Source organism: Bos javanicus, chromosome 15, assembly GCF_032452875.1.
Source record: "Bos javanicus breed banteng chromosome 15, ARS-OSU_banteng_1.0, whole genome shotgun sequence".
Classification (NCBI taxonomy): Eukaryota; Metazoa; Chordata; class Mammalia; order Artiodactyla; family Bovidae; genus Bos; species Bos javanicus.
This window is the reverse complement of record NC_083882.1, coordinates 62,045,482-62,072,347: the sequence shown is the minus strand read 5'-3', so window position 1 is coordinate 62,072,347 and position 26,866 is coordinate 62,045,482. Positions and strand designations below refer to the sequence as shown.

Here is a 26,866-nt window from a genome sequence, read left to right as displayed (position 1 = left end):
CTTGTTAGAGAAGGCCTTAATGCTGGGAAAGACTGATGGCAAGAGGAGAAGGGGATGCAGAGGATGAGATGCTTAGATAGCATCACCAACTTAATAGACATGAATTTGAGCAAACTCTGGGAGATACTGTAGGACAGGAGAGCCTGACATGCTGCAGTCCATGGAGTCTCAAAGAGTCAGAGAGGACTTAGTGACTGAACAACAAAACAAATTTCCTGTCACTCTAGTCCTCTGTCACTAATAGCTTATATTAACTGTTCCTGTTAAAAATACTATGTGCTTTCTGTCTCTGTGTGGACCCTGACTAATAAACACAGTACCTTTCTTTCTCTAGTGTTTTAGAAATTGAGCTGTTATTCTGTTGCAACTTGCATCACTTTAGCAGTTTGAAGTGTTTTGTAGAATTTAAGTTGAAAAATTACCATAACAACATTTCCCTGACTACTTATTTGTTGTTGGCACACTAGGTAAAATTTCAACCACATTCTGTAATTCAGCCAGGACTATAGAGTTTCAGTTTTGTTCCTAAGCAGGAATTTTGACATAGTCATCAAATGTCAAAGCATTTTAGTAAATACTACCTTTAACTTCATTCTCGGATGTATCCCAGCTGACTTCTTATCTTGTTTCTGACTGCATTATATTACTCACTCAGAATGAGGTTCTAAGTTATTAGAAAGGAAGTCACAGAAGACCAAAGCTTGTATGTCTTTGTTTAAAAAAAAAAGTGGAATTTTGAGACTTTACCAAAATATCCCTCCAGCTTCTTGGCCTGTACATGCATATGAGGACTTTGTTCTGATGCGTATCTGAATAGAGCTGACTCCTATTGCCTAGGAACATAGTTCTGTCTCATATAAGTATTGCCTTTCCTGGCAACAGATGGAAAAGTAAGACCAAGGTTTAAATGTATGCTTTTCTGTCTCACATTTCAGGTACTGAAAACATCCACTTCTACTCTGCTATCCTTTTTACCCCTCCTTTTCTTGCAACTTATAATTTTCTGACTTTTCACAACACTTCTATTGATAGCTAGCAAATAATGCATACTTTTGTGTTATTTTAAATTATTTTAAAGCAAATTTTGATTCTAAAATTTTTAATGTGCCATTCACAAATGTAATTGCTTATTTTTAAAAATTATAGTTATTCTAGATTCATAGAGCAAAACTGTTTATTAATGAGGCATTTCATTCTTTTAGAGTTTTAGAAATTTTTATTAGATCTAAATTTAGTCATATCTAAAACTATATCCATCTAGTTAATCTAAAATGGAGGATAATTTGATAATTATCTGCAGCTGGATCATAAATGGAACTCTTGCCACTCATTAAGACAGAATTACTGCATTAGGATATTAATAACTAATCTTGGCTCCAGCACTTGTTTGCAGTGTGGCCTTAGGCGAGTCATTTAAACCTTTCCAAGCTTCAGAGTATTTGTCTGCAAAATACAGGTATTAATACTAGTATTGTGAGTATTTGGCATAGGTTCTGGCCTATCGATAGATACTGGCATATCAATTCTGGCTAAATGAACATTTGTAACTATTAGTGATAATAATACTGAACAAATTTAAATACAGTATTGCATTTTGTTATGTTGTGCTTACCTGGATAATTTTTCTTTTCATTATTTTTAAAGTTAACCATCTTTCTATTCATTTGCAAAAAGATAAATTACTTTTTTATACAAGTCACCAGTTTCAGCTAAATTAAAGATTTCAACTTAAACATGGAACCATAAAACATTTAGAAGAAAGCATGCATTAAAACATCTAACCCAGAGTAGTGGTGAATAGGCATCTTTATGTACATGCAAAAAAGGATAGAATCCATAAAGGAAAAGACTAATAGCTTTGAGTACATAAAAAATTTAAAACCTTCTAAGTCTAAAATGCATTAGCAAAAGTGAACAGGGAAATATGACAAATAGGGAAAAATCTTCACAATATTAATATTAGAGAATGAGATGATACATTTAATATATAATAAACTTGATATAGCACTGTTCAGTCTCTAAGTCATGTCTGACACTTTGTGACTCCATGGACTGCAGCACATCAGGCTTCTCTGTCCTTCACCATGTCCAAGAGTTTGCCCAAATTCATGTCCATTGAATTAGAGATGCCATCTAAACATCTCATCCTCTGTCACTCCCTTCTGTTGCCCTCAGTCTTTCCCAGAATTGGAGTCTTTTCCCGTGAGTTGGCTCTTCATAAACTGGTGGCTGAGCTTCAGCTTCAGCATCAGTCCTTCCAATGAATATTTAGGGTTGATTTCCTTTAGGACTGATTGGTTTGATCTCCTTGTAGTCCAAGGAACTCTCGAGTCTTCTCTAGCACCATTATTTGAAAGCATCAATTTTTTGGTGCTCAGCCTTCTTTCAGGTCCAACTCTCATATCTGTACATGACTACTGGAAAAACCATAGCTTTCACTATATGGGTCTTTACAGGCAAAGTTATATCTCTGCTTTTTAATACAATGTCTAGTTTTGTCATAGCTTTCCTTCTAAGAACGAGAATCTTTTAATCTCATGGTGGTAGTTACTGTCTGCAGTGATTTTGGAGCCGAAGAAAACAAAATCTGTCACTATTTCCACTTCTTAATGCCATGAGTTGATATTACAATAGGAAAGGGTAAGTACTTCAATAGAAAAATAAGCAAAGGACATGAAAAGGAAGTATAGACAAAAGAAAAATTAAGAGTCAAGCCAAATAAAGATCAGTTTCACTAGGAATTAAATAAATGTAAGCAATGAAATAGTGTTTTTTCCCTGTTAATTAATGAGGAGACATAAAACTAGGAATAGCAAATGTTGATAAAGATGTGAGAAGACAAGCATACGCATTCCTTTTTTTGTATTTGGGTTTTTTAAAATTTTATTTTATTGGTATTATCTATTGCTGTGTAACAAATTACCCCCAAACATAGTAATTTAAAGCAACATTTATTATCTCCCAGTTTCTGTGGGGTAATCTGGGAATTGTTCAACTGGGTAGTTCTAACTCAGAGTCTCTCTCATGAAGCTTAAGTCAAGGTGTCAATGGAGGTTGCAATCATCTGAGAGTTGACTAGGCTGGAAAATCTGTCTCTTAGCACACTTACATTTGTCCAGAGGCTTCAGTTCCTTGGCACATGGGCTTCTCTGTAGTGCTGTTCAAGCATTAGCTAGTGATCCAAGAGAGGAAGAGAGCAAAATGGAAGCTGTGCTGTTTGTCATAATCTAATCTCAGACGTAACCTAACACCACTTCTGCCATCTTCTTTGGTCACATAGACTTATTCTGATACAATGTGGGAGGGGACTACACAAGGGTCTGAATATTAGGAGGCAGGGAACATGGGGGGCCATGTAGTAGACCAGTACATTATTTCTAAGGAACTATTTGGCAGTATTTATCAAAATCTGTAAAAGAGTACATGTTCTTTGGACTTAGTAATTCCACTTACAGCTACTTAACCCAAGGAATCAATCAGGAGGAGATGGGGATGACAGAGGACAAAATGATTGGGTGGCTTCACCAGCTCAATGGACATGAGTCTGAGCAATCTCCAGCAGTTGGTGAAGGACAGGGAAGCCTGGCATGCTGCAGAGTTGCAGAGTTGAACAAAACTGAGTTACTGAACAACAACAAACAACTTCTGTGTTAGTTAGACACATCATGCCTCTACCTCTTGGGCCTTTCTTTACCCACTTCATTGGATATATAAGTTTTTCTATGTTCCAGATACATCTTCTTTCCAATAAGAGGGAAATATATCTCAGAAGTAAGCTTACATAAAATGTTTTTACCTCTATTAGAGGATGTGAAACATGCAACTACTATCACGATACAAAGGGTTGAAACATATGTAATATCATGTCCCACTACTCATGTTTCTCTCATATTGATAATATTGTGCTCTTTGTTGCTGAATTTTGGCTTTGGTGCTTTACTATAGGACGGATGTAAAATAATGTATTTCCGTTTCTGTCATATTTACTTCAGTTGAATTGTCTTGGACATTTCTAAGAGAGTAAGAACTGAAACAAAACCAAATAATACAATGAAATAAATATGACACAGCTTCAGGATAAAATGAGAATCCTATTTTTTTTTTTTAGATAAAAAAGGGGACTACACAAGGGTCTGAATATTAGGAGGCAGGGAACAGGGGGGCCATGTAGGAGCCAGTACATTATTTCTAAGGAACTATTTGGCAATATTTATCAAAATCTGTAAAAGAATACATGTTCTTTGGATTTAGTAATTCCACTTACAGCAAACGGAGTTTGTGCAACTCCGTACAAATGGGGTTTGTAATGATTTTGTGTTAGCTTAGTGATTCAAAGGACTTTCCAGGTGGCAGTAGTGGCAAAAGAAGCTGCCCGCCCGTGCAGGAGACCTAAGCGAATCCACTTCAGTCCCTGGGTCTGGAAGATCCCCTGGAGAAGTGCATGGCAACCCACTTCAGTATTCTTGCCTGGAGAATGCTATGGTCAAAGGAGCCTTGGCAGGCTGTGGTCCATGGGGTCGCAAAGAGTTGGACATGACTGAAATGATTTAGCACAATGATTCAAAAATTTTTTCCAAGATTATCTTGTTAGTATACACCACAAAGACACTATTTTAAATTGGGCCTTTTAAAATGTATTTTTTAATAAAAGCATAAATGCACATGATAACAATTAATATTTGAAAAAATATGCTAATGAGAAACAGTCTCTTCCTCTCAAATGCATATTTAGATAGTCATTTCTTAATTTAATAAAAATTTCTATTTACTATATTTTTAATTCATATTGTTTTTACCTTTCTTCCTTTTTCTGAAAACCTCCCTCTTTTTTTATCTGCTTATTCTTGAGATATACTCTGTATTTCTATTTTTAATTGAATCTCTTACATTAAAAATAGCTTTATTGAAATATAATTAACATACCACAGAATTGAAGTATGCTGTTCAGTATTTTTCAGTATATACATAGGGTTTTGGTTTCATTACCACAACCTAATTTAGAGCATTCATATTTAGTTAGAGATTTTGTAACAAAGTTCAAAGTTATTTAATATTGCTTTTTCTAGAATAATATAAGGACCTTAGTACTCTTTAATTATCCAGTGAATGCTTCCTCATACTTTTTGTTAAAACTTGAGTTGCACAGTTTAAAAAAGAAGTTTATGTAATACTTTAGGCAGCATATCTAAGCTTTATGAAGTAGTCAACAAGCTGGAGGAATGAGTTGCTTTACCCTCCCTATTTTGGCTTCCTTGTCTTTATAACGGGAACAACAGTCACACCTTTCAAAGGGTTGTTTCAAGGATTAAAATGTAAATATGTTATTATGAGGGAAATTACTCTGATGTGCTGGTAGACTTCAAGTATGTGCCTTGATAGGCTATCCTTGAGTTCATGGAACAGAAAATGTCCAGATTACAGTTTATTTAATCCATTTAAAACACCAAGTACAATGTATGGAGAAAGAGATGGGCTAGGTTAATATGCATAAAGTACAGGTGGGTTGAAGGGCCACATTACCTGAATCTCTGATATAGATGCATCCTCTCTCAGTGTGGCATCACCCTTCTCTGCTATTGATGTGGTTCCCAGGACCAGAGTTGAAATTGGATTTAGTAATCTCATCTCACCTAACAGATGAAATGTAGGTGAGATACTGACTCACACTTGATCTGGGAGACAGCTGGTGGCAGGTACACTTGGTCAATAGCTGTGCTTCCCAGGTGGCCTATGGGCAGCTGTGGATTTTATCCAGCAGAGGATCCAAAATGAGAGTCAGCAATGGGTGGTCAGTTAAAGATCTCACGATTGTGTGTCTCATGCTTAATTTACATCTGCTGCTGCTGCTGCTAAGTCGATTCAGTCGTGTCCGACTCTGTGCAACCCCATAGACGGCAGCCCACCAGGCTCACCTGTCCCTGGGATTCTCCAGGCAAGAACACTGGAGTGGGTTGCCACTTCCTTCTCCAATGCATGAAAGTGAAAAGTGAAAGTGAAGTTGCTCAGTCGTGTCCGACTCTTCGCGACCCCATGGACTGCAGCCTACCAGGCTCCTCTGTCCATGGAATTTTCCATGCGAGAGTACTGGAGTGGGGTGCCATTGCCTTCTCCGATCTATGTTCATAGACATGCTCTAATTACTTTCTGCCTGACACTTCTCAGGTTACTAACTTACTTATCTATACTTCCTGTGGCTAATGAAGCTCATCCATCCTATTTGTTTTGTTGTCTTCCAGAGCAGAATTGAATACTCCCCCCAAATAGAGCAACTGCAGATTACATGTACATAATACATTTACCTTTTATGTATAAATAACTCAATAAATGTTAGCCATTATTGTCAATATATAGGATGACTTTAGTATTTAGCAACCCAGTCAAACTTGATCAGATCAAACAACAAATTAGAAATCTTCGTATGCAAGTTATTTGTCTTGATTTTGATCTGAAATTGACAATAAAGTACAAAACTTATTAGCCAGATTTTTTTCGTATTAATCTAATTTATCCTCCCATCATTCCAGTTGTATAGATTTTTGGCTGTTGCTGACAAGGCTGGTAGTACTGTTTTGTTTTGTTTTTTCCATTCCCTACAGGCTTATCCTCAGTTTGTTCTGACCTACCTAGAGGAGCTAAATGTGCAAGTAGATGTGACCCAGACAGAGTATCAGCTTCACCACGGTGCCTGGACCACAGATCATCAGGAGCATGGCAGCAGCTTAGCAGAAGAGGTCAGTGTAGTGAGCCAGAGGCAAGACAGAGCTAGATCTCTGAAAGATATTTTGAAAAGAGGAAAAATGTTTGGGTTGTTTTCAAGAGGAAAGAATGAATTCACAAATTAGTGTTATTGATATTTAAAATCATATGCATACATAAACATCTATTTATATTCTTATATTTATGTAAATATCTATGTGTATATTTATGTAAGCATTCTTTTTGTTAAATAAATGGTGACACACTAGCTTTTCTTAGGACTGCCTTCTTTTGTTCTCACCACATACCAAAGGTTTATGTGCTGGATGAAGAAGGCTGAAGGAACCATGAAATGTGCACTGTTAAATTTTTTGGCATATATAGTTTAGACATTTCCACTCAGTGAAAATTAGCTACATAATTCCTATATTTCCTTTATTAGGTTCTGCAAAAAAGTGCCAGTATCCCTGATTTGAAGCAGCTGCCAAAGCCTTCAGACACCCACTTAATGCCAGAAGGTTCTCTTGGGGAGACAGGGCAGCTGACAGTGGCCCTGGTGAAGAAACTGGAAGAGAAACATCCTAAGGCTTCTGCTCAGAGGTAGGGCACTGACAGAATGGAGCTTTATTGCTCAATGACATTCGATGTTTTCCTTCAGTTTCATGTAAGATTGATTTCTTGAAGATTATTGAAATATCTCAAAAGCCCTTTGGCTCTTAAGCACGTTGTTTTCGGGTCACATTTGATAAAGAGAGGAGACATTTATGTGTATTTCATTGAAGACTGATGTATGATATTGTCTATTAATATAAGTATACTTAGAAGGATTACTGTCCTGGGATCTCATGGAAATATTCTGAAATAACATAATTAGTATAAGGCAGTGCAGAGCATATATACCCAGTTGTGAAAATATCAAAAGGTCTTAAAGAAGGGCACACTCATAGACAATCCTTTCTATGTTCCACAAGAAGAATATTGGGTTAGACCTAGGGCTAAGTGCATGACAGATGGTCTTAAGTAGTGATAATTTAACAAATTGATATAATTCCATCACTAGAATAAAACTAACATCAATTATTTTGCTAACTGATTGAAAATCATCCTTGACTGGAAAATGGATACTATTCCTTTGGTCTTCTTCATTTAACTGGAAAACTAAGGTTTATTATTATTATTTTTCTAGGGCTTGGTGTTGTCAAGCACAAAATGACTCTATAAACTGCAATTTCAATAGACACTTGTTTGAAATTAACTATTGATTGAAGTACTCTTAAAGGAGTAATATAGTTCTTATACTCAGTAAAGTTCAAGATATACCTAAGTTTAAATATTCTAATGGTATATAGAAATGTCAATTGCATGAAAAAAGATTTTCTTTTTTACAAAGTTTTTTCATCTTTATTGAGACATAGTTGGCACATATTAATAACACTGTGTAAGTTTAAAGTGTGCAATGTAACTTTATTTCAATTAAAAGCTATCTTATATTCTTAAATTATGTATTCCTGCCTCAGTGTTCAATAGGAGGGAAATATTTTTTTCTTGATAAAAATTGCCCCTTCAATTTATTGTCTCTCTAAAGTATTTATCCCTCAAATCCTTTGATTTTGTTGTTTCAAGTAAGATAGTATGCAAACGAAATAACAAGCTTAGTATCTTAATGTTTTACAGTATGGGGGTGTCCTGAATCTGTATGAAAACCTGTGTTCCAGGACCTCCTCCTCCAGTGTTTGCTTTCCACTTGAACATAAGGTTCTCAACTCTCTGATGCTCCCCGACACAATCACAAGGCTTCAGCTACACATCTAGGCCACTTTCTATCTGGGTCACCAGGACATAAATCCCTTAGGAACAGTCTTTGAAGTTTTCATGTAAAACACCGGAGCGCTGAGGAATTAAAATGCTGTTCTATGAGGTCGTCGTCGGTCTGTCTCTGTAGGTTCACTCAGCAGCCATTTTTACTCTACTCTTCTTGAGATAGTGCTGGGGGTTCGTCATTATCCTGGGTTCTATTCCAGGAGGTACAGTTTCCTCCTGCCCTCAGATTTCCAAAACCTATATGGGGTTTTTGTGTTTGTCTCATGCTGCCCTCATGGGTCACTGTGCAAGAACCAAAGTGCTAATTCATCTACTTCCCTATAGCTTCCTCAACCTGGATTTTTTTTTTTTTTTGAGGGCTTGGGGCTTTGGGTAGGTTTTTTTTTTTTTTTTTTTAATGTTTTCTGTTGTATCTTCCTTGAAGCAGTGTAGTCTGATTATGAAACTTAGGAGAAAAGAATACAGTACTGTATTAGGCAATGTGAGACAAATAAACAATGAAGCTGTTAATCACAGCTAATTTACCACAGTACTTGTTTGAGTTGTTAGAATGAAATGAGATGACTTTAAATTTCAGGAATGTAGTAAGTACTCAATAGGTAGAGTTGTGAAAATGTTCTGAAAACAAATAAGGGTAGAAAAGAATTTTTAATGGAATTTGTATTTAGATGTGTGATTTTTTAGTCAATAGAAATTGACTGGTAAATATATTTTGGATTTTATTTAATAAGAAATTTCCTAGGGCCATTTTCTTAGAGAGGGTTCCTCAGGGTTTGTGTCTCAGGATACAGCGACTTTTCCAGCCTTCTTTTTTTTTTTTTTCTAAGCCACAGGATTTATGTGTATTCTTTTCTCCACCCCCACAATTTACCACAACAGGTGTAATTTCTGTTTCTCTCCTCTTTCTGTTCCTTAACAAAGTTATTTTGAATAAACAGTTAGTACTTAGAGCAATTACTTTCCTCCCATTTTGGAAGGAGTTGTTGGGCAAAATTAGAACATGGTATTGAACTTGACCTATTGACTGCTTTGAATCTTAGGTTGTCTTGTTAGGTTTGCATATTTTCCAAATATAAGAGAATCAGTGCATTATATTATCACAGCTTTAAAAAAGGCATCACATTGTTTTTCTCTTATTAATGATTTTATGAAATAATATCACTGCAAAAAATAAAGAAATAATGTGCATAATACAAGTTGTGGAAATTGGGGAAAAAATAGAATACTAGGGAAAACATTAACTAGAAAATAGTCTGAAAGAAGCATATATAATTGAAAAGAATAAAATGATATAAATGTGTGAACTTCCTTAGAAGTAGCCAAGGAAGGAGAGAATCAGAAGTAGCCAAATTTGGGGAAAGACACAGAAGTAGGTAGTTACTAGCAGGTAATATATGAAAAGGGAAGATAGCATTTGATAATTAATAACATATACTGACTTTGCTTAAGTGCTTTGTGTGCCATATTTTCCAGTAACCTATGAGGAATTGTTACCAAACCAAACTTGGGTCCACTTGCCTAGATGCAGTAAAGCCCACCTGCTGTCACTGGGTTGTGGCAAAGCAAGAAAGAAAGAAAAGAAAGAAAGTGAAGTCACTCAGTCGTGTCCGACTCTTTGTGACCCTAGGGACTGTAGCCTACCAGGCTCCTCCATCTATGGGATTTTCCAGGCAAGAATACTGGAGTGGGTTGCCATTTCCTTCTCCAGGAGCTCTTCCCAACCCAGGGATGGAACCCGGGTCTCCCGCATTGTAGGCAGACACTTTGCCGTCTGAGCCATTGGGAAAGTTGTGGCAAAACAAAGTGCAGCATTAATGCAGGGCGCCAAGCAAGGCGTCCAGGGCAGCTAATGCTCAAACCCTCCGATAGGTTTCAGGAAAACATTGTTAAAGGCCAGGTGAGGGAGGGGAATTGAAAATATGTGATCAGTTTGCACACAATTCTTTGATTTGGTTGATAGTGAAGTAACAGGGTGGTGTCATATTTTCAATTCTCTGGCTCCAGTAGGTCTGGGAACTACCTCCTCATGGTCATCAGGAAACTAATATCTTCCATTTGGTGGGGGTTTAACATCTACAAAACAAGTCAGGAAATGTGTTCCAGATACTATTATCTAGGTACTTCAGAGAACTGAAACAGAGGATATGGAGGGGAAGGGTCTATCATAGGAAGATCCCATAGGGTCCTGCTCCATTACAGTATGTAAAACAGAGGTATTAATCTCTGTTTTACTGATAAGGAAATATAGGTATAGAGAGAACAAGTTATTTGGCTGAAGCTTCCAGCTGTTAATGGCAATTTAAGGCAGGTCTATTCATACTTTAAGTGTTCCTCTTAGCCTCTATATTGTTCTGCCTGACCATTCATGTTCTCATCTTAATGATTATTCCACATTTTTAGCCTTTCAAATGGGGCCTATTATTTTGACTGGATATCTTAGAAAGCAATCTTTAAATAGGGTGGAATAGTTTAGAAATACAGTGATAAAAGATATATCAATATATGCAGCTTTCAGTGAAGACTAAATAAAAGGTAGAAAATATTAAGGGAGAGTGTAAACCCCTGATTTCTTAGATTTACTGATTTAGAGGCTTGAACTTGAATGGATTTGAGATTTTAAAAATCCTCTTTCTAATAACATAACTATAACTTGTCATGATTAACCAAGGATTTCACACCTTGAGTGGTGGTTCGGTTCAGTTTTGTATATACTAAATTTGGTGACACGTAAGAGCTGTCATTTGTTGAATACTTAGCATATGCCAACTGCTATTCTAAGTACTTATTTATTCTTATAACAGTGTGATAGACTGATCTACTTATTGTATAATAACCTGATGGTGGAGGCACTATTATTATCCATAAATATGTAGCCACTATGGCTCAGAGAGGTTTCAGGATGTGTCCAGTCATACAGCTAGTTAATGGGAGAGATGGGATTTGAATCCATATCCACTTGGATCTATAGACAATGTTCTTAGCCACTGTTTTATTCCTCATTCCTAGTAACTTTTATTGTATTAATTTCATAACAGAATAGAACGTCATCATATGAGTAGCCATATTGTCATTGTCATTTATGTGTAATACACATTTATGTGTATTACATCATAAAAGATTTAATTAAACTATTTCCATTTTGATTGGTATATTATTTTGAATTATAGCCTTAAAAAACTACAACAATCATCACAAACCAGGTCATCTACAGAATCATTTCATTTCATTTACATTTCAAACACTTACAGAAAGCAACTAATTTTTTATCTTTTTTTTAATGTGAAAAATTTCTTTTTTCCATTGAAGAGAAAGGAAAATCTTCTACTGTGTTATGCCTTTCATGTAAGATTCTTAGTACATAATAGGTTATATTTTTTGTTTGCTTGAAAACATTTCGCTTCCTCTATTAGTGAGATACAGCAATGCAGCTCTCTTCTTAACTTGGGTAAAGTAAGTTGTGTGTACATTTAAGTCTAAGTTTAGTCCAAAGTAAAAATAGATGCCATATTCTGGCATCTTTGAGTATGTGGAATGTGTTGTTTACCTTAGTTTATCCAATGGAGCCCTGTCCCCTTATTTAAATTGAATGGGGGGTGGGGAAGGACTGGGACAGCCGACAAAGCACACTGACCCAGCTTGTCACCCAGTGACCTGTGAGAAGGAAATAATGAACTGTGAGTAGCTGTCATCTTAACTGCTTCTGACAGTTTGCCTTTGGGCACATCTGTGTTAGTTGCATTGGAAAGGCCTTTGTTCTTTTCCCACTAGTGACTTTGTGGAGCGCTGAGGGGTTTGCTAGCTACTGTACTCCTAAACAGCCCCTGCCTTCCCAGGGAAGCAAGCAGCTGCCGCAGATCACACTGACATTTCTCTTCATGACTCAACTTGGCATGTACTTCATTCTTTCCAATGAGAACAGATATTTAAAAGTTCTTTTTAAAAAAAATTTTAAATTTACTTTAATGTCTCATGAGCTTTCCTTCTACTAAGAAAGCAAGTAATAAAATACATTTATTGTTTTTATAGTTTTTTATAGAAAAACTAAAGAAAATAGATAACCTACCAGATGGGCAGGTGACCTGAAGGAAAGATATCAAAACATTAACAGTTGTTAAGTATTGATATTGATTTAACAGTTTAAAATTTTTGTATATTGTTTATTTTTAAAATTTTGATGATTGAATATTATATGTGCAAAAGGACAAAAATCAGCATATGTTATGAAAAGCATTTTCATGTGAATGCTTTATTAGTAGGAACGTTTAGACTAGAATAGGTAAGGATATGCTATATTTGGTGCAGATATTCCACTTCTACTTTAAAGATGTTTCAATCTAATAACTTAAACTTTAAAATATTGTAATATTTACATTTTAAATTTATCTAGTGCATAAAATTATTATAATCATTAGGAGAGGTAATTTGAAAAGAAACAGGTGCTTCTGTCCCAGGGTTTCCTGAAGTTATCACTGCTATTTCAATTATAACAAAGGCAGAACATCCTGATAATGTGTATTATACCCTATGAGAATTGTTTAAATTAAAATCAAAGCTTCATTTATAAGATGTAATTCCTGAATCAGTTTTAAATTCTTATTTACATTTTTACAATTGCTATAAAATCCATCCTCCTACTCCTACTGTAATTAAGTCTGGCTACAGTCGGCATGGAAGAAACCCTGAGCATTTGGTACTCAGTTTTTTATACTTACTCTTCCAATAGAACATAAATCCAAACTATACTGCATTGGTCAATTTTTGTAAGGTTTTTTCCCTCTTGATATTAATAGAATAGAAGAAATGAAGCTTGAAAGAACTGACATGCTTGTTCCCACATTCAAGTATTTTCCTCTCTTGGTAACAGGTTACAGAGGCACTAGCTGGCAGAACTATTATAATCTTCTGCTTTTCAGAGAAAGGTAAATTAGTAGTAATGAGAAATTCTTTAAGTGAAAAAATAATGATCATGTCTCCATAATTATAATTTGTAGAAAAATTAAAAATTGAAAGACATTGATTTTGAGTAGTCAATAGCATATGATTTATTACTTTATTAAATCATTTATGTAGTTTTGCATATAGTTGATGGTAATCTATAACCACCTTATTTGATTAGAACATTCTTATTTTGTTTATCACACATCAACACAGTCTTTGTAGAGACAGTGAATGCGCCGATCAGTTTTGATAATAGCAAACTCTGTCTTTTTAAGGAAAGGGGGCTGTTTAAATTGCTACACTCAAATTCTTATCTCTAGAATGCTTCCCAATAAAAGCAAATGTAAACATAGTAATTGCCTGTGATATTCAGTAAATCCAATTAAGCTTCCCAGGAAATAAATCTCCTCTTAGGTTATATTACAGTTACTCACTGTTGAAATGCTCAATTTTAAGCATTACCTTTAGCTCTTTTATACTATATGAGAGCATGCATTTAAGAACCTGAAATTATTGTGTTCCAGAGATGCAGAGATATGCTTATAAATTTTTTTTAATTAGAAGAGTTAATATCCTGATTTTGGCTGATATTATTACCAGTTTACATTTTGTTATATTTAAAAATTAAGTCCCACATGTTCTCTGTGAACTGAAATAAAATGAACACATAATCTAATTGCACCTGCTTTTTTGAAACAAAGTCAAAATCAAGCATTCCAAAGGATTAGGTTTATATCCATAAATGTGTATTAATTCAAAAATTATAAAGGCTTTCAAATAAGCATTTTATGATTAATTTTTGTTCCACTTACTGCAATGAGGTACCCAAACCTTCGATTATGCTGCTTAATTTACATTTTTAAAAATGTTCTACTTATCATTCTGTTTTATTCAGTATTGTCTATAAAGCTATTCAAGGTATGAGTAGGAAATCCTACACCTACAATCTTCAAACTTGTATCCCCCAAACTAGAATGTCTATCTTGTATTATCATAGTGAAAGTAGTAGGTAACGAAGTTCTAAAATTGGGTGATGTGGGGAGAAGACCAATGGTAGATGTATTATTAGGTTATAGTATATGGAATTGTATGAGAACAGAATTCAGGCAGTTACGTTGACTGCCACAGGTTATCTTCCTGACTTGTCTGTCTCCTTCTCCCCTGTCCCCTTACAATCCATTCTCCACATAACGACCAGCAGGATACATTCATATTAATAAGTCAGATCATGGGCAGCGTCCTCAGCTCCAAATATGCCAATGGATTTTTATTTCCTTTAGAGTGAGAGCAAAGTCTTTACTAGATGCTAAAAGGTCTTACTTTACAAGGCCCATGGCATCTCCCTGACACCTTTCTCCCCTCCCTTGCCCTGTTCTAGCCAGTCTGGTTTGTTTCACATTTGCCAAGTGTGCTTATAATCTGTCACTCTCTTTCCCTGCTTTGTTTTTCTTCAAGGCGTTTATTACTGCCTGTCCCAAGTGTATTTATTTCCTGAGTTGTCCCATTAGACTGTGAACTCCATTTCAGCAGGAAAAAAATTTTAATTCACATCTATACCTCCAGGGCCAGAACATATCTGGTACATGTGTTGTATATAGTGCATTGCTGTGCTGTGTTTAGTCACTTGGTCGTGTCCGACTCTTTGCGACCCCATGGACTGTTGCCCACCAGGCTGCTCTGTCAATGGGGATTCTCCAGGCAGGAATACTGGAGTGGGTTGCCATGCCCTCCTCCAGGGGATCTTCCCAACCCAGGGATTGAACCCAGGTCTCCTGCATTGTAGGCGGATTCTTTACCGTCTAGACAATCAACAGAAGGTTGTTGAATGAATGACTGAATGAATGCATGAATGAAGGACTGTGATTAACAGAAATAAGAAAATAGAGAGGGAGCTAGTCTGAGCATTCATATATACATTTCAAGACCCTCACTGTCTGCTGGATGATTATAACCCTTCACATGTGTCAACCCAAAACTGTGCCTGACTATCACAGTGGTTTTTCTAACTGATTTCTGCCTCTCTCTTTTCTTTCAACCTTTATTAATGTACAGCTACTTGCTGAGAATTTTCTGTATTCCAAGAACTATCCTAGGCACTGGGGATACAATACTGAAAATACAGGTACATGTTCTCACCTCACAGAACTGCCCTAACAGAATCTAACAGAGAAGAGAGATATTAAACAAATCACTACAATAAAAGGAGGATGATAAGTATATTATAGGGAGAAAGAGTAGGAAATGGCTATCCACTCCAGTGTCCTTGCCTGGAAAATCCCTCAAAAACAGAGGAGCCTGGTGGGCTGCAGTCCATGGGGTCGCAAAGAGTTGGGCACGAGTGAGTGACTAACACTTTCACCTTCACTTTAGGAGAAAGTATTTCATCCTGAATACACTTCCCTGGTGATATGCTTTTGAAATATGACTCTGAACATCTCACTCACAGACTGACAATTCTTCAGTGTTTACTAGTTTCCAACTAAGTTAGGTTCCCTGCGAAGCATCAACTGGCAGACCCACCACACTCTTTTCTTGTTTCAGAACCTCCCTGTACTTATCCAGGCTCACACTGGGCTTTCCTAGTGACTCAGACCGTAAAGAATCTGCCTGCAGTGCAGGATACCCAGATTCAAACCATGGATCAGGAAGACCCTCTGGAGAAAGGCATGGCAACCCAACCCAATATTCTTGCCTGGAGAATCCCATGGACAGAGGAGCCTGGTGGGCTACAGTTCATGGGGTCTCACAGAGTTGGACACGACCGAAGTGACAGCACGCATGCGTACAGGGTGACTAGACTTGGCATCTGCAGGTTTTCTTGACCAAAATCTTTACTTCATTTTTCTACCTAAAATCCTACTCTTTGCAAGGCTTGTATTCACTGATGGTTTTCAGCCTTTCTTCTTTTATGATATATACTTTTAAGGATATAAATTTACCTTGAAGCATGCCTTTAGCTTCATTCTACCAATTTTAATGTTATATTTCTATTATAGTTTCCATTTTGTTGTAATTTTTGATCCATGAATTTCAGAATTATATTTCTTAATATCTAAATATATGAAATATTTCTGGTTGGTGCGTGTGTGTGTTTGACTGCTATATTAATTTCATTGTGGTTGAAGAACATTATTGGTATGATTTCAACTCTAATATTTGTTGAGATTTGCTTTATGGACTAAAGCAAATTTTGAAGTTTTTATAAGTGATCCATATGTATTTGAAAAGAATATGTATTCTGCAGTTTGGGGGCACAGTGTTCTATCTATTAGGTCAAGTTTGATAATTGAATTTTCAATTCTTGGTTACACTTACTGATATTTTAGAGAAATAAATAAAAGCTCCCTCAGAGAAAGGCATGGAAATTTACTCCCGTATTCTTGCCTGGAGAATTCCACGGACAGAGGGGCCTGGTGGGCTACAGTCCATGGGGTTACGAAAGAGTCAGACACAGCTGAGCGACTAAGGAGCAACAAAAGTTAGGTGCATACAATTTTAGAATTGTTATATGTTTTTGATAAATTAAACCTTACATTATTATAGAATGTTACACTTTACCCCAAATAATTTCTCTTTTTTTTGACTTAAAGTTTGTTTTGACTTTGTCTCAAATTTTTGTTTGCATAATTTTTATCTTTAAACATTTTATTTTTATATTGAAAGCATATAGTTTTTTTTTTATTATAGCATATGTTTTCTATCACAATTAAAAGACAACTCATGTCATGTCTTTTAATTGAAGTATTTAGTCCACTTACCTATAACATAATTATTGATATTTTGGGGTTTAAATCTAACATGTTGCTGTTTGATTTCAGTGTGTTCCATCTAGCCTATATTCTGTATTCTCTTTTTCCCCTTCTCTTGGATTTATTGTGTATATTATTTTGTTTTCTTCCTCTCAATTATCTTGATAGTTATATGTTCTTTTGGGGCTTCCCTGGTGACTCAGAGGGTAAAGTATCTGCCTGCAATGCAAGAGACCTATGTTCAATCCCTGGGTTGAAAAGACCTCTTGGAGAAGGAATGACTACCCACTATAGTATTCTTCTTGCCTAGAAAATACCATGGACAGAGGAACCTGGTGGGCTATAGTCCATGGGGTCACAAAGAGTTGGACATGACTGAGCGACTAACATATGTTCTTTTACTATTATTTTAGTGGTTGTTCTAGAGATTATTTATTAGATTTATCAACATCTAATATAAGTTCCACCAAAGCGGAAACAATTCTCAGGTGTGGATGTGTCTGGTGATGAAAGTAGAGTCTGATGTTGTAAAGAGTCTGATGTTATAAAGATCAATATTGCATAGGAACCTGGATTGTTAGGTCCATGAATCAAGGTAAATTCGATGTGGTCAAGCAGGATATGGCAAGAGTGAACATCTACATTTTAGGAATCAGTGAACTAAAATGATCGGGAATGGGAGAATTTAATTCAGATGACCATTAAATCTACTACTGTGGACAAAAATCTCTTAGAAGAAATAGAATAGCCCTCACGGTCAACAAAAGAGTCCAAAAGTCAGTACTTGGATGTAATCTCAAAATGACAGAATGATTTCTTTTTGTTTCCAAGGCAAACCATTATATCACAGTAATTCAAGTCTATGCCCCAACCACTACTGCCGAAGAAGCACAGGTTGAATGGTTCTGTGAAGACTATTCCTGGAGGAATGCATGGCAACCCACTCCAATATTCTCACCTGGAGAATCCCACGGACAGAGGAGCCTGGAGGGCTATAGTCCACAGGGTCGCAAAGAGTCAGACATGACTGAAGTGACTTACCATACATACACACACATGAAGACCTACAAGAACTTCTAGAACACACACCAAAAAAAGATGTCCTTATCATCATAGAGGATTGGAATGCAAATGTAGGAAAAAAGAGATACTTGGAGTGACAGACAAGTTTGGCTTTAGAGTAAAAAATGAAGCAGGGCAAAGGCTAAGAGAGTTTTGCCAAGAGAACACACTCATCATAGCAAATTCCCTCTTCCAACAACACAAGGGATGACTCTACACATGGACATCACCAAATGGTCAGTATAGAAATCAGATTGATTATATTCTTTGCAGCTTAAGGTGGAGAAGCTCTATACAGTCAGCAAAACAAGACCTGCAGCTGACTGTTGCTCAAATCATGTGATCCTTATTGCAAAATTCAGGCTTAAATTGAAGAAAGTAGGAAAAACCACTAGACCATTCAGGTATGACCTAAATCAAATCCCTTATGATGATTTGGTGAAATAGACTCAAGGGATTGGATCTGGTAGGCAGAGTGCCTGAAGAACTATGGACAGAGGTTAGTAACAATGTACAAGAGGTGGTGACCAAAAGCACCCCAAAGAAAAAGAAAGTGATTGTTTTACAAGAAGGCAAAGTGATTGTTTGGAAGAGGTCTTACAAGTAGCTGAGGAAAGAGTGGCAAAAGGCAAAGAAGAAAGGGAAAGATATACCCAACTGAATGCAGAGTTCCAGAGAATAGCAATGAGAGATAAGAAAGCCTTCTTAAGTGAACAATGCAGAGAAATAGAGGAAAACAATAGAATGGGAAAGACTAGAGATCTCTTCGAGGAAATTCAAGATACCAAGGGAAAATTTTATGCAAAGATAGGCACAATAAAGGACAGAAATGGCAAGGACCTAACAGAAGTAGAAGAGATTAAGATGAGGTGGCAAGAATACACAGAATTATACAAAAAAGGTTTTAATGATGTGGACAACCATGATAATGTGGCCATTCACCTAGAGCCAAACATTCTGGAGTGTAAAGTCAAGTGGGCCTTAGGAAGCATTACTACAAACAAAGCCAGTGGAGGTGATGGAATTCCAGCTGAGCTATTTCAAATCCTAAAAGATGATGCTGTGAAAGTGCTGCACTCAATATGCCAGCAAATTTGGAAAACTCAGCAGTGGCCATAGGACTGGAAAAGGTCAGTTTTCATTCCAATCCTAAAGAAGGGCAATGCCAAAGAATGCTCATACTACTCTACAATTGTGCTCCTTTCACATGCCAGCAAGATAATGCTCAAAATCCCTCAAGCCAGGCTTCAATAGTATGTGAACTGAGAACTTCCAGATGTTCAAGCTGGATTTAGAAAAGGCAGAGGAACCAGAGATCAAATTGCCAACATTCATTGGATCACATAAAAAGCAAGGCAGAGAAGCATCTACTTCTGCTTCATTGATTACGGTAAAGCCTTTGACTGTGTGGATCACAACAAACTGGAAAAGAGATGGGAGTACCGGATCACTTTACCTGTTTCCTGAGAAACCAGTATGCAGGTCAAGAAGCAACGGTTAGAATCTTAAGTGATACAACAAACTCGTTCAAAATTGGGAAGGCTGTAAATTGTCATCCTGCTTATTTGACTTATATGCAGAGTACATCATGCAAAATGCTGGGCTGGATGAATCACAGCCTGGAATTAAGATTGCTGGGAGAAATATCACAACCTCAGATATGTAGATGATACTACTCTAATGGCAGAAAGTGAAGAGTCCATTTGCCCATAAGAGTAAAAGATAGGATCAAATTCAATACAGTTTTAGGAGATGGGAGGACTTTGCCTGTTTATATAATTTATAAGAAGTGGGTCAGACAGGCAGAAACTTCTCTGAATAGGAAGAGTGAGAACTAAATTCCTAAATTTGAGATTATCTTACCTGTTTTACTCATAGGAAATGCATTTAGAAAAATGTGTGTGTGTTGTGTGTGTTTGTGAGACATAAGTCTCATATGATTATGTTTACAAGTCATAAAATACTTATGTGATTTACTGGGATGCCATATTTCATTATTCCAAGGTTAAATGTTTATATATATATATATAGTCTCCTGCATTGCAGGAGATTCTTTACCTTCTGAGCCACTGCCTCATAGCTCAGTCAGTAAAGAATCTGCAACCCACTCCAGTATTCTTGCCTAGAAAATCCCATGGACAGAGGAGGCTGGTGGGCCACAGTCCATGGGGTCACAAGATTGACTGAGCCACAGAAGCCACACACACACACACACACACACACACACATGTATTTATATATATATTCTCTTTCAGATTATTTTCCATTATAGGTTAGTACAAGATACTGAGTATAGTTCCCTGTGCTATAAATTAGGTCCTTGTTTACCTATTTTATATATAGTAATGTGTATATATTAATCCCAATCTCCTAATTTGTCCTTCCCACTCCTCCCCACTATCCTCTTTGGTAACCATAAGTCACTATGAGTAATAGTGATAATCCCATTCTCTTGAGGCTGGTTCTTGGAATTGTGCTAGCCATAGATTCAGTACTGCTCAAGATGGACAAGCTTCTGTCATGGCTACAGTCTCGTCATCGTGCAGTTAGCACAAAAAACCCTTTGTTGGCAGTTATAGTGTTTGTGAAACAACTCAGATATTTGCATCAAATGCAGCAAGATTGTGTGACTCTATTGTCCTAGTGAATAGCAGCTTGAACCTGCTCTTTTGTGAGTCAAGGGAGTGCTGGGAGACTTTGGCTCCTCTACAAACAAGTGGCAGGAGACATGAGGGGGCCTTTGTACTTGGGAAGGCTCCACAGGGTTCTGCTTGGTTTCATATTCAGTGCTTAAACATATAAGCTGCATGAGGAGGACTATCCCATCTTTTCACCCATGTATACTCAAATCCTGGAATATCAGTCTACATAGACAGGACAAGTTAAAAAATACTGTTGAATGAATTAATGATTAAAGCTAATGACATAAGGCTAAGTTCCCCAAACACTTTAAATGCAATATTGCTATATGATAATGCTGGAAGGAGATCAAACCAGTCAATCATAAAAGAAATCAACCCTGAATATTCATTGGAAGGACTGGTGCTGAAGCTGAAGCTTCAATACTTTGGCCACCTGATGCAAAGAGCTGACTAGAAGGCAGGAGAAAGGGACGGCAGAGGACAAGTTGGTTGGATGGCATTGTCGACTCAATGGACATGAGTTTGAGCAAAGTCTGGGAGATGGCGAAGGACAGGGAAGTCTGGCATGCTGCAGTCCACGGGGTCACAAAGAGTGGGACAAGACTGGGCAACTGAACAACAATGCTGAATGAGAGGTCTTATTTTTTCAATCCTCAAGTATATTGTGAAAAGAAATGCCTACATATTTTCTTGATTAACTATATTAATTTGGCATTTATGACATGCATCAGAATCTATAGTTTCATTTAGGATCTTTAACGTACTATAAATACTTTGAGCAAAGCATAATTGAGATATTTTCTCCTATTCACATGAATGTGTACAGTGCCTTAAGTGTTTTACCCCATGAACTCTAGAGGAATTGCAATTTCTTGATACTATTGACCTGTATTTTTTAGTTCACAGCTATTTCCTGATATAGTGTCTGAGCTCTGGAATAAAACAGGGATCAGGATACCTTCTCATTTGTGCCATATTTTTGTTTATTTTTCTCCTGAAGTATGGATAACTGATAAAGTCAACCGTGAGGTTACCTTGTACTTTAGGACCAAGATCTTTCAGTTCTAGGCCTTAAAAGAGCTAGTCAGTTCAGTTCAGTTCAGTGGCTCCGTCGTGTCTGACTCTGCGACCCCATGAACCTCAGCATGCCAGGCCTCCCGGTCCATCACCAACTACCGGAGTTTATCCAAACTCATGGCCATCGAGTCAGTGATGCCATCCAGCCATCTCATCCTCTGTTGTCCCCTTCTCCTCCTGCCCTCAATCTTTCCCAGCATTAGGGTCTTTTCAAATGAGTCAGCTCTTCACATCAGGTGGTCAAAGTATTGGAGTTTCAGCTTCAACATCAGTCCTTCTAATGAACACTTAGGACTTATATTCAACCCCCTAGTTATTGATGATTTCCCAATTAAGTGCTAAGTGGTAAAGAATCTGCCTGCAATGCAGGAGATGCCAGAGACATGAGTATGATCCTTGAGTCAGGAAGATCTAGTATTCTTGCCTGGAGAATCCCACGGACAGAGGAGCCTGGCAGGTTACAGTCCATAAGGTCACAGAGTCGGATGCGACTGAAGTGACTTAGCACACGTTAGTACAAACTCCTTTCTGTCTTTGAGTGGAAAATATATGGACTTTAAACTGTTACTAGTTAAAATTAGGTTTGAAATTAGTGTTTGTGTGTGCTTAGTCAGTCACGTCCAACTCTTTGCAACCCCATGGATTGTAGCCCATGGGGCTCCTCTGTTCAAGGAATTCTCAAGGTAAGAATACTGCAGTGGGTTGTCATTTCCTACCCTACGGTCTTCCTGACCCAGGGATAAAACCCATGTCTCTTGTGTCTCCTTCAGCTCATAAAAATTCATCAAATTTATGAGTTTGCTCTTTGTGCCAGTTCAGTGCTAGGCACTTTCTGTATATTTTTTTATAATCTCATAAAAGTTCTTTGAGTAATTATTGTTTCCACTACATTTTTCCTGTGAGAAAAATTATGCCCAGGGAATTTGGTTGTTGTTTTAGGATCAATCACTGGCAGAGCTGTGATTTGAACTTTAGGCTTTGAAAATTAAATCTGTTCTTTCCACCATAGTAGTGATTCCGAGACCAGCAGTATCAGCATCTCCTGGGACCTTGCTAGAAATGAGTTCTTAGGTCTGGCCCCAGTTCTAGGTTGTGACTAGGGCAGCAGTCTTCGTGTATCTTCCGGATAGTGCAAGCTAACGTCTGAGAACTATTGCACAAACACAAAAATGCGCACAATTTGTTCTAGCTAGGTGGATGACTGGGTGAGTTAAGTGACTTTCATTTTAGGGAAATATGTAATATTTATCAGCTTTTCAGTTGCAGTTCTTTTCTCAAAACATAAAACTCTGTTGTGTCTATTTTTATAGCCCTTTATTTTAATTTTTAAATCAAATCAAATTTTGACTATCTTATAACCATATCCCCTTTTTCAAGCAGCCAACATTATTTCAATGTATTTCTGAAATTTATTGCTATGGCTTGACTTATCTTTATTTGAGATATGATCATGTTAAAATTTTCTCTTTATTAGTTTGTTATTAGTCTTCATGCTTTGGGGTTGGGTTTTAATGACTGTAACCTTGTTTGAAATGCAACTAATTGTATTCTTTCTGCCACCTTGGTAAACACAAATAAGTGCCTCACTTTGTTCTTATCCCTCAGGAATCATGGGGCTAAATCATCTTGTTTTATTAATTTAACAAATATTTATAAAACAAATAGCATGAACCAGGAAGCTTTAAGTGCTTATCATTAATAATAATTTGTTGGTTATTTTTTAAGAAGAGTGTAAATTGTCAGCATCTATAAATGATCTGTAGCAGAATACTTATTATCTTTGTGACTATTGTATCATTTCTTATACTTTCTGTATTTTGTGTTGTTCTATAGAGACCGCAGTTAATTTTCAAAGGCTATTCACCTAGAATTCCTGACTCATTTTCCGTGTCTCTTTAAAAGCAATACCAAGATTCATTAAATGCTTACCATATCTCAGGCCAGGACTCTATTTTCCATTTATTACCATATGAATTTAGGTATTAAGATTATCCCCAATTTAAAAATCAGGTGGCTGAGAGACAAAGGGTGGAACAAGATCAAAGAACTAGTAAGAGGGAGAGTCAGGATCTGAAACAGACTAATAGCGCATCACCTTTTAAAACACCCATGACTTCTACTACTGCTTAAAGCCCTGCTTAAATCATTCTTTTTCATATGTTCCATTAAAGCAAAGTTTTCACACATTTTCCTTTGACTGTTGTTCTTTGTCATTTCAAATCAAAAATTAAAAAAAAAAATCCTCTGATACGTAAAGTTCTGTAAACCAAGCACTGGAGCCTATAGCCTTATAGTGCACATTGCTTGTCATAGAGTAGAGGTTTAGTGAGTGACGAATAAATTAAAAGAATAATTTTGGCCACAACTTTTTATTTAGCATTTTATCATGTTTGTATTAATGACTACATAACTAAATGTCCACAGTAAGTACTTACTGTAATGTTGAGGATGTCAACATTTGACAGTGTGTGTGTGTGTGTGTGTGTGTGTATGCAAGTGCGTATGTGCACATGTGCTCAGTTGTGTTAGACTCTGAGACCCCACGGGATGATGCCCACTAGGCTTCTCTGTCCCTGGAATTTTCCAGGCAAGAATACTGGAGTGGGTTGCTATTTCCTCCTCCAGGGATCTTCACAACCCAGGGATTGAATCTAGGTCCCTTGAGTTTCCTGCATTGGCAGGCAGATTCTTTACCACTGAGCCTTCTGGGAAGCCCAACATTTGACAGTAATTTTTTCACATTATGAAATTTAAGTTAAGGAAAAATTGACATTATGACATATGAAAAATATTTATTTTATTGTCTTCTTTCAGTTTCAGCTTCTAAACTTGCCTTTCCTTCATTAGTTCCTTCCTTCTTTCTGTTCTTTTATTCTTTCTATCAAAAGAGAGACCTCTGTTTAGATATATCCAAAGGAAATCACTTCCCACAATAGAATTGTTCCCCGGGAGAACTGCCCTGTGAATAGGACATAGGTTTTGAGTCAAATTTACTATCTGGGTCTTCAACTATGCTCCACTCCTAGAGCGCTATTAACCACAGAGACACATTGACATAAAAGGTGGTAAACCTGCTGAGAGGCCAGAAGTGAAACAGGTCAAACAAAATAACTTTTGGATACTTTCCTCTTCCAAAAATCTATTATGAAATTCAGAATTGACCTTCAGTGCATTTTACTTGTCAATTGACCCAGAGAACCAGGGTTTCAACTTCATGACGTTCATATCCCAACCAAATCATAATCCCAGACTCCTCTCCTTGAGTCTTGTTCTGTTTTTTAAGAATTTGGCAGGCACTTCCAAACATGGAATCATGAATTAAAAGTTGAAATTACACTAAGGAATCATATATATTTTCAGTTCAGTTCAGTTCAGTTCAGTCGCTCAGTCGTGTCTGACTCTTTGCGACCCCACGAATCACAGCACGCCAGGCCTCCCTGTCCGTCACCAACTTCCGGAGTTCACTCAGACTCACGTCCATCGAGTCAGTGATGCCATCCAGCCATCTCATCCTCTGTCATCCCCTTTTCCTCCTGCCCACAATCCCTCCCAGCATCAGAGTCTTTTCCAATGAGTCAACTCTTCGCATGAGGTGGCCAAAGTACTGGAGTTTCAGCTTTAGCATCATTCCTTCCAAAGAAATCCCAGAGCTGATCTCCTTCAGAATGGACTGATTGGATCTCCTTGCAGTCCAAGGGACTCTCAAGAGTCTTCTCCAACACTTTATTGATATTAAATATGTAGTAATTAAGAAAATAAAATGTGTGGTACTTAAAAAGTGAAAAAATATATAACCTATACCACACCAGACAGCCAAATGTTTAATTTTGTGTGCATGTACATTCACTAACTGGATCAAATTTTTATTTCTGCTTTCTATTGTTCTAAGAAAGCACTAAATAAAAGACTAATGTTTGCCTGAATCATCTTTAAACCATGATGAACAATGAGAAAGGATTAGCAAAAGGAAGATAAAATTTTAAATTAAAGATAATCCTGATAAGGGGAAGAAATATTCAGATGCAAGCTAATTCCATTCATTATGAAGATGTGGCAGTTTACTGAGGGAAAACAAATGTTAAGTTTATAATGAGCTCATTTGGTAAGGTAAATTCTGGATCATCAAAGGGATAAAAGACTTGATGCTCTTGGAAGGGCCTAATTTTAGAACACAAGTTGGCTCCTGTTCCCTTGCAGCATACTCCCACATGTGCATAGTTATAGAACTATCAGCTAGTCCATCCAGCTGCCTTAACACTGGATCCATTCTGAGTAGAATCCAACTTTGAACTCAGAATGTCAAAACCTGAGGACTAATAGGAACTGGCTTAGAACTTAGGTTTTCAAACTTTGTTGCTTAGAACCTCTGGATTCAGGGATGCTGGATGTGAGCCTGGAGGGGAGACTAAGCAAGCATTTCTACTCCTCTGCTTTATCAAGAGGAGCTACATTTTATATGTTGAGCTCCTGTAAAGGGAGTGCAGTGTAATGCCTAAGAATGCTTAACAAGGTAGATACTGTGGTCAAGTGCTTCAGTCTGCTGCTGCTGCTGCTAAGTCGCTTCAGTTGTGTCCGACTCTGTGCGACTCCATAGACGGAAGCCCACCAGGCTCCCCCATCCCTGGGATTCTCCAAGCAAGAACACTGGAGTGGGTTGCCATTTCCTTCTCCAATGCATGAAAGTGAAAAGTGAAAGGGAAGTCGCTCAGTCATGTCTGACTCCCAGCGACCCCATGGACTGCAGCCCACCAGGCTCCTCCATCTATGGGATTTTCCAGGCAAGAGTACTGGAGTGGGGTGCCATTGCCTTCTCCAGTGCTTCAGTCTAAATGATTGCTAAATGTTATTTACATGATCTTTGACAAGTAACTTACCTCTGTC

At 37.2% G+C, this 26,866-nt stretch overlaps 1 protein-coding gene across 5 annotated transcripts in view; it reads left to right on the top strand.

Annotated features, from left to right (window-relative positions):
* The window catches only part of DCDC1 (doublecortin domain containing 1), a 469,884-nt gene that overhangs the window by 284,350 nt on the left and 158,668 nt on the right, over positions 1-26,866 (top strand). For all 5 annotated transcript variants that reach the window (XM_061381012.1, XM_061381013.1, XM_061381011.1 and 2 more), the window contains 2 exons: positions 6,597-6,731; positions 7,139-7,296. In XM_061381012.1, the coding sequence (XP_061236996.1) occupies positions 6,597-6,731; positions 7,139-7,296 (293 nt within the window). The remainder of the gene's footprint in view (positions 1-6,596; positions 6,732-7,138; positions 7,297-26,866) is intronic.